At 24.4% G+C, this 9717-nt stretch overlaps 1 protein-coding gene across 2 annotated transcripts; it reads right to left on the reverse strand.

Annotated features, from left to right (window-relative positions):
* Positions 1–237: 237 nt before the first annotated feature.
* Positions 238–9699, reverse strand: LOC126904331 (valacyclovir hydrolase-like). 2 transcript variants are annotated; one of them, XM_050683310.1, is made up of 5 exons: positions 9029–9699; positions 6216–6312; positions 5961–6130; positions 3957–4366; positions 238–583 (listed from the first exon to the last, which is right to left on the reverse strand). In XM_050683310.1, exons 2-5 carry the CDS (start codon positions 6244–6246, stop codon positions 472–474), a joined length of 723 nt encoding a protein of 240 aa, XP_050539267.1. In that variant the 5' UTR covers positions 6247–6312; positions 9029–9699; the 3' UTR covers positions 238–471. The 2 variants fall into 2 exon arrangements, with proteins under 2 accessions (XP_050539267.1, XP_050539266.1); XM_050683309.1 differs by lacking the exon at positions 9029–9699 and adding an exon at positions 6599–6821 and having other exon boundaries at positions 318–583.
* Positions 9700–9717: the final 18 nt, after the last annotated feature.

The following is a 9717-nucleotide window of genomic DNA, read 5'->3' on the forward strand; positions in this document are numbered from 1 at the left end:
AAAATAATATGAGAATAACATTAATCTTATAAATAATAAAATTAAATTTCAAATTTAACCTTATCAAATTAAAAATTTAACTATAATCTAAATTAAGAAAATATTTTATTAAAATTATAACATCAGAAAATATATTTTTTCTAATATATAAAGTAAAATTCAACTGGGAGAGTTTACAATTATACCAAAAAATATGGAAAATTTTTTTTTAATTTCATTGTTCATAAAAATTTACTTGTTTTCTTATTTATTAACCAAACTTTTGTTAAATATAGACTTATATAGTGTGATATGTACGAGAAATACTAAACGTATTATACAATATTAATTTTTTTTAATAAATAGCCTTTTTCATTATATTATTTAAAAATAAATATTTTAATTGATACAAGTCAAGCATAAAATTTTTTACTTGGAAATTATTAGAATTTTTAAAAATATAAAAATTAAATTTCACATATTAGAATCATTTTAATTAAAGTGAGGTAAATAATTTCCAGATAAAAAATTATCAATTAAAGAGTTTAATTGATTGTAATGAGAAATATGCATATGATGTGTTCCATCTTGAATTAATTCTAATCTGAAACAAACAAATAAAGAAAAAATTTAACAAAATAAAATATATTTATTATTTTAAGCATGTCTGAAATTATTTATACGTTAGAGATGTAAAAAATTCAAATATATTTTTTGTATCAATACAAATCTTTACACTTTAAATAGAAAGTGGACATAAAATATAAGTTAGTAGTCAAATTTATATATTTTTCAAATATTAGTTTAGTTGGGAAACTGAGAAGGTAATAATTTTATTATGTGTTTATTTTTTTTCTGTTTGATATTACTTTTTTTCAGCTCTCTCTGAACCAATTTTTCTCGGCAATACCTCAAAAGATTACAAATTATATCTAGTTGAAGATATCACTTTCAAAAATTGAAAAAAATGTTCACTTCATCAATTAAAAAGTTACTTGGCCTACATTCTCTATATAGACAATTAAAATAATTTGTTTCTAATGTTTTCAAAGTATTTATTGTTCAACTAGATTTGATATGATAATATGTTTCAACAACAAAAGTAAATTATTTTACTTTGTTATTAATTTATTTATTTTACTATGGTCTATTATCAATTTATAATATTTAAATTATTTTTATTTTTTAATTTATTATTATATAAATCATTTCTAAAAAATGATATTTGGTTTCACCTAAATTTAACAATAGATTTTTTTTAACAACCAAGTATCTATTTTAAGACATTAGCGTCAAAAATTGAAAAAAATTCCTTCATTCTCCGTAAATAGTGGAGATTTCCAAAAATATTACGATTTTTTAAATTAATAAATTTGAATATTTAAAAAAAAAAATTTTTTTTAACTGTTTTAACTTTTTGAAAACTGAACGAATCAAGATGATTTTTATTATTATTTTTTTTTTATTTAGGTATTTTCTTTTCATATAGCATAAATTGTTTGAAAATCTGACCCTTCACCCTCTCATTGAAAACATTCAAAATAGCAATTTTTTTCACAACAATTTAACTTTTTCAAATTTAGTTTTGAAAATGGATAATGTTATTTTTATCATTACACATTGTGGTCTTTTTCTCTATATATTTGAAAATATTAATAACTTCTCAAATACTAAAAAAAAGTTTTTATTTAAAATAACATTGTTGACCAGTCATTTTCTTCATTAGATGAGGGATGAATTTAAAAATACCTTAACAATTAATAAATTGTCAAATTTTTAAAATTAAAAAATACTATAAAGAATTTTCTTATTATAATTATTATTTTAAGAGAAATCGAGTGGGTGATATTAAAGAAATCACTCTGCATACAATAACTTATAACTTCTCCATAAATATTATAATACTATATAATAAAAATTGATCACTTGTGGCTAATTAATTAAGTAAAATTAAAACTATATTAAAAATATTATTAATTTAAAAAACTAAAAAATATTAAACTCAAAGCTACAAAAAATTAATGAATAGTTGCGGATACGTATTTCGGAAACAATGTTACCATTATCAACGCTAATCACATACTGACCGTATTGTCAGATTATTATAATACTAGATAATTAAATATCAATTTCATTCTAAAATTAATTACTATGATAAGTATTTTAAGATTTTAATCACTACCAGATATCATCTATATTTGAACCAACTATACCATATCCCCACCGTGTCACGACACAATTGTGCTGTTTTTTTAAGATAAAACTGTATAATGTAAAATCGACTCTAGTGTATTTATATATCATCAATGCAGATATCTCTATAGAGTATTGATAAAATATTTATTAAAATTAAGTGCTTTACTCAAGTATAAGTCATCATACTTTAAAAGAGTCATATTTACTCTTTGTCGTCTGGAGGATCCGAAGGTGCTTAATTTGGCCCCTTTGCCGCCAAAAAGCCTAGTGACCACCAATATCTGGTGACTGCACTGTTGGCTATTTACTTATCACAATAAGAAAGAAGACCGCTTGGAGTGATTGTAAACTAAGTGGCGCTGTAGTTCTTTCTTACTCAATATAGTGGAGAACTTCTCTAGAAGGGTTCACAGACACCACTACTATTCCATTCTAGACGTAGGTCAAGGTATACGACATATCATCTACCTGGGACATACCTGGGACTTAATTGTAACGAAGTGACCAAGAAAGAAGTATCAAGTCGGGGCTAGAGTGCGATCCTCTGACCATTTAGAGTCATACGCTCATCGGAAAAGCTCAAGCCCACTTTGTTCGCCAAGCTTAAATCCAAGCCCTACAAAGTCCGACACCATTAATCTGACAAGCAAACATGGGCTTTTAAATTCTCTATTTACCAGTGTTAGCCAAGCAAGTATGGACTGATCACGGTCGACGAAAGCGTCTGTCTGTTATTTCCTATCAAGTAAAGAATTTCCAGAACCCTATAATTGACAGGACTGCTGGGATCTCCAACCGTTTTATCCAGAATCCTGGAATAAGGATATGATATAACTTTAGGCGCAAACTACAACAAATTGCAAGTTTATCCGTAAACTATAATGTAATAATACAGAATGATCGACTGGGAAAACTAGATGAATAATTATGCCACCGAACTGAGAATCAAACTTAGGTCTATCGTTATCCGGATAACAGCTTTTCCACTAAGCTACATAGGTCCCATACCTAATTTACAACTTCCTAGTTTCTTAAGTAATTAATAACAATCGACTTTATGATAAATTATTTATATATTGATTGGTCGGTTTATCATAATCCACCTATACTTATTATAATATATAAGTGGTAAATAAATATCACTTTAAAATAAATACAATATTGAAAATAAAGTGTTTAGTTTTTTTAGTTACATATGATTCTTGATTTATTAGCTACTAATTACTTTTTAGGTTTTTTAATAAGCATTACATATATTACACTACTATAATATTAAGATATGGAGGAGTTATTGTTATCAGTAGGGGTAATACCTTCATATAGTGTGGCAGGATATCACGTACCCCTAAACGTATATTAAGTTGTTAGTAGTCAGCATTTTTGAAGCTATTGAGAATATATTTAATCTTTAAGGTGTTTTGGATGCCAAAATTCATTCCACACCCCTTAAAAATTATCTCTAGAATCATACCTGGATATTATATCTTCATAATAATTGAACTAATATTCAATTTTCATTTAAAAAAGATAAGGTAAGAATTTCAATATAAATCTTCCTTATAAGTTAGAAATCGCAAACAATTTCAATAATAATGATTTAGAATATAAAAAAATATTTTTTAATTTTTTAAATAAAATATCTTAAAATTTATTCAGAATCCTATAGGCAGGTTATTTGAATATTATTTTTAATAATTGTAGAGAAACTAATTGGTTTTGCAACAATTATAAAAATGTAAAAACAAAATTATATGTAAAAACATAATATAAAAGGAACTTACGAAGATTTTTTAATATTATTCTGAATGTAAAGTGGATGTTTCATGTCAACCGCTTCATCTTTAGTACCATGTATAACAAGAGTTGGTGCCATAATTTTAGAAAGAGCTTCTTGGCAAATGTCTCCATTTAAATTAGCTGCGATATTTTCAACAGTATCTACAAGACCTTGCCACGTTTTTGTAAAATACTCTTCTCCGTAAATATCGAAAAATTTTTGTATAACAATTGGGGGCCAAGCATCATTACTACGCATACTTCGATAATATTTTAAATCATTTTCAGTAACAAATGATATGGCACCCCATTGAATAAGTTTTTCAACATTATCAATTGCTTTAGATGCAACAATCATTGCTGTAACGCCGCCAAAACACCAACCAAGTACTGAATATTTATTAATATTTAATATCTGTAATAAACAAACAATTTGTTACCTTAGAATTATAAAATTGCAACAAATATATAGATAATTTTGTAACATAATTTTTTTGTTTTTTACATAGTAAATAACTGACCAAGAAGCAGTTATGAAAAATTATAAACATTAAGTAAAAAATTCGGAAAGATTTTAATTATATTTTTATGAGTATTTTTTTTAGTACAGTTTTTTGTGATTAAGAAAAAAAGAATTCAACTGTACAAAAAATTGACTTTAAAAAATTGATTGCAATTTTTTCGAATTTTTAACATTATATATACTTTTTCTCATAATTGTGTTTTACCTAGGGATGAATTGAGAAATTACTTTAGGGGCGTGCAAATATTCTTAGACGTCCAAAACAATTTTTGCTAATTCTAACACTTAAAAAATTTTAAATGATAAAATATCGATTTTTTAGTAGGTGGTAGTTCAAGGAGAGGGTCTCTTACCTTTGTAATTGTGACAGAATTGAAACAAAAATTAACATTTTTTAATTTTTTGTAAAATTATTTTATAACTATCTATTGATAATAATTTTTTGTTGGTAAGATTATCCTAAAAATATTTATAGTGTAAAGTTCAGTTTTTTTCTGAAAAATACCTATCAAACTCAAATCTAAAGACCAATAAATTGGTTAAACATTATAGATAAGCCCCAAATTTTCCACAAATTGTTTTCAATATCATTAAATTATAATAAAAAGATGTTTAAAATAATAATATAGTAATTTTCATAAGACTATAATAAACTATGATGTATGGTTTAAAGTGTTGGGCGGTTGGCAAGAGAATAGAGCAGAGAATGAGTGTAACAGAGATGAGAATGCTTAGATGGATGAGAATAGGGAAGATGGGATAAAAAGAAATAATATAAAAGGGAGTATAAGTGTAGTGTAGATCGTAGATAAGATGAGAGAAAATAGACTTAGATGGTTTGGCCATGTTATGAGGAGAGAGGAATCAGAAGCTGATAAAAAAGTTATGGAAATGAATGTTCAAGGAAGAAGAGGTAGAGGATGACCAAAAAAGAAAAGATAGAGGGATGTTATTGAATTCAATATGAAGACGATTGATAAGAGCGTTGTTGATGTGGTAGAACGTGTCAAGTGGAAGTCAAAATAAGAATGACCAACCCCAAGTAGATGGAATTCAAGCAAGGAAAAAGAAAAGGAAGAATATAATAATTTTGAAGTTATTTAGTATGATTAAATTTTTTAACTAATGCTGAATTACTAATTAATAAGTTTTTTTTTAACCGTTTTAAAATGTTTAGATACTATTATTCATAGTTAATATATAATAATCAATTCAACTTGTTTATTTTCATAAATTCATAAATAATATGAACTTTAAAGTAACCGTTAGTGGTTAAACATTCAAATAAATAACTAACTATTGAGATTTGATAACTATAGTCTGATAGCAACTTTTATCTAGAATATAGCTCAGAAAATATATTTTTAAAAAAGGAATATATAGATAACTATTGATAACCTACAGTATTTATTTTTTACTGATTGTATGTTTTTTATTATATTACGGGGTTAAACTAATGTATAACTATTTAAGTATTTATTCATACTTTCATTAAGGAAATGGCATAATCAGCATCTCTGTAAAAGAATCCTGGAGCGTAATTTCTGTCTGGAGGTCGACTTAAGCCAAAACCTGGTGCATCCCATACTATAATAGTATATTTTTTATGATCCAGATTCCATATTATTGTTTTCAAAGTACCCTTAGACACAGAACCTTGGAGAAAATTTTTTTTCTTTAGTTAGGTATGTTAACATTAATTTATTTCTTTTACTGTTATAACATTACTTAGAATATTTACCGAGTATTCCTGGTAAAACAAGTAAAGTCATCGGTCCAATGCCTACTTTTAGATAGTTGATTTCTATATCATTAACCTTAACTTTTTGACAATAATTCTATGAAAAATAAAAATTAAGTCAAATTTTTTATCATTTTATCTGTTTCATTTTTTAATACAAAAGTAAAGTTCTTTAATTCATAATTGTCATTATTATTTTTTTATTGGCTTAAGATATTAAGCAAAATGGAAAATGACAGTTAAACTATGTTATCCCCTAATTAGGCCACATAAAGTTAATTTAATTTAATAATTTATAAGATATAAAATGAGACAAAATTTTTTTTCATAATATATATTTAATAATAATAATTTATAATAATACATTATAGTATTATGTATACCTCATATGAAACTGATTGTTGGTTCATTTCGTATTTTGAATGTTTTAACGTAAATTTTTATAAAACTAGATATTTGAGATAAATTGTACTTGCACAAATAAAAAAAGAAACTTGGTCGTAAAACTGACTAATTTTGAACCCTTTAAATACTAATAATGGGAATAAAGAATAGACATTTCATCCTAAACTTTTTCATTATTAAACTCTGGTTCGAATTACAATTTATCTGTTATAAATAAGCCACCAAGATAACAAAGGTTGAACCATAAATTTTAAGAATGATTAATGGTAATCAGTGATTATCATTAATCATTACTATATACCAATAATCACTACAGTGATTTATAATCACAGTAGTGAACTACAAAGGTCACGCCGATCAAGATTCCGTTCGAAGTAATAAATAAAAATATAATAGATAGTTTGAGTTTGTAATCAAATAAATTTTTCTAAAATTTAGAGTTTCAAAATAATTTATAGGTAAATATATTAAAATGACCCTCTTTTTTTATTTTGAAATTCATAATTTATGAGTTATAATTAATTTTGTTGTAGTGGAATAATCAAATTATAGTTAGTTGTTAGAATTTTTGTTAAACATCAATTATATATTTTTATCTCCTATTCAATCATAATAAAAGTAACACATTACAAGTTTGGTTAAATAAAAATTAGTTTAATTAATTTAGATGATTGAATTAAATTTCTAGTTAAACCTTTTAGACTAAAAACTAGTGATGGGAAATATCAAATAGTAACTATCGAAGTATTCGATAGTCTTTCAATAACTATTCGAATAGTAAAAATATTCGATAGTTACACAATATATTCGAACAGTTTTAAAAACTATTCGATAGTCTATGCTAAAAATAAACTATTCGGTTGTATAAACAGATTTCGAATAGTTAATCGATAGTTTAAAATATTTGAAAATGTCCATCACTAATTTTTACTATTATTAATTGTATAATAATTTATTTTAAGCATACGTTAATTATCTTCTTGTAATAATTAAGTGTATTGAATAAAAATTTTAGGTAAAACTAATCAAATAGTTTTTAAAACTATTCGATAGTTTATGCTAAAAATAAACTACAAAATAAAACTAAAATAAAAACAATTGGAATTGTTATTCGATAGTTTAAAATATTCGAAAATGCCTATCACTACTTAAAAACATTTAAAACTTAATCTGTTTACTTATTGACTGTGTTATTGTTATAATATTACATACATTGTATCGATATGCAGGGTGATTTTTTTATCATAACCCACTCAATTACTTACAGAGTAATAATAATTTAAACATTTTTTTTTTTTTGTTTTCTTTAGTTACACATTATTCTTGAAATATTAACTATTTAAAACTTTTTATGTTCATCCCTTATGCCTTGTAAAGGTGGCCTTACTACCATATAATACACAAGGGTTTACAAATACAGGTAGCTAATTGGTTTTTTATGACATCGATATTAGCAGGTACACAGCATTGTTAGTATCAATGGTAGTAAGGCACATTGTTGTGAGTTTATAAATACATTTACTGACAATACAGAAAGTATATCTATTGATAGTCATAATTTATAATAAACAATCCGTGACTGTGACAGCAATGTCATAAAAATCTAATTAGCTATCTGTATTTATAATCCCTTGTGTATTATACATGTATATTAACTCAAAAAATTGAAACTTTAAATGTTTATGTCTAATAAACTAAAAAAAGTTATACTAAAAATTCAAATGTCTTTTACTAATGAATTAAAAATCCAAACATTTTATTAAATTAAAAATATGTGTTCCCAATTAAAAAAAACAAAGTTGACACCCATACAAGGCATAAGGGATGAACATAAAAAGTTTTAAATAGTTAATAATTCAAGAATAATGTGTAACTAAAGAAAACAAAAAAAAAAGTGTTAAAATTATTATTACTCTGTAAGTAATTAAGTGGGTTATGATAAAAAAAATTACCTGAATAATGATAGTAAAAATATCCATTTTAATTTATTACATGGTTTTGGTTTAATTATACTAAATTAAAAATATATTTTATTGTTAAAAAATAAATTAAGTTTATATCATATAAATTTATTTATATTTTAATATTTGTAATAGTTTATAATTAAACATTTCGATTCGTATTTGAAAATAGTCAACATTTATGACTAAAAGTTTAAATTATAGTAAAAATGTTCTTAAAATCCTCAGGCAATATTTTTAGAAAAGTAATATGGATTAAACGATAATAAAATATTGAGTTATTTTAATCTTCCATTAATGTGTTAAAACATTAAAAATGTACTTCGTGGTTGATTTGAATTATAAATAATGAGTTACTTTAATTGTTGAATTTTCATTTGTTTTATGTGTATGTAATCAAAATTTAATTGTAAAAATGATTTAAAACTCTTTCTTAAAACAAAATACCTAGTTTTAAAGCTTCTGTTTCCATTTCTAAAATTCTACGACCATAGATCAATAGTAATTGTCTTCTAATCAAATTTCGTTATCTGAGCATTTTTAAAGTTTCTAATTTTTTAGATATTTATTTTCATTATCCTTCATATTTTGATGGATGTTATCAGTTTTGCTGTTAATTTCATAGTTGCATAGTTCTTATTTTATAGAATTTAAATCGTTCATATTTTTCTTTAACTATAGTTTTGCAATATTTAAACGAATTTTTATTTAATAAACTACGTTGATCTTCATATAGAATCGTGTGTGATGAATAGGATACCTCTGAAGTTATTTGTCCAAAACTTAATTTAGTATTTTGTAAAATTTCCCTTTGTAAATTGACGACGTAAGAATAAGATTTTTCATCTGTCGATAAGCAATCAAATTGAAAATCACTAAGTTGTTTTAATACCAGATATATATTTCTTATGATTTCAAAGTTAGTATGTTTTTGGAAATATATCTGATTATTATTATGCTCAACGATCAATTTCGTTCTATTATCTTATGAAACGACTATAATGATTTTGAATCCATTTTAGACTGAAGAGTGTAAACACAAAGTTGCTTTTATGTCACTTAAAAAGTATTTTTAAAGTAGTATTTACTTCTTACGACAGTGCCGTCCAATCAGTCATTGTTAACTGGTGTTTCTA

This window comes from Daktulosphaira vitifoliae, unplaced genomic scaffold (genome assembly GCF_025091365.1).
Source record: "Daktulosphaira vitifoliae isolate Bord-2020 unplaced genomic scaffold, ASM2509136v1 Scaffold_4, whole genome shotgun sequence".
Classification (NCBI taxonomy): domain Eukaryota; kingdom Metazoa; phylum Arthropoda; class Insecta; order Hemiptera; family Phylloxeridae; genus Daktulosphaira; species Daktulosphaira vitifoliae.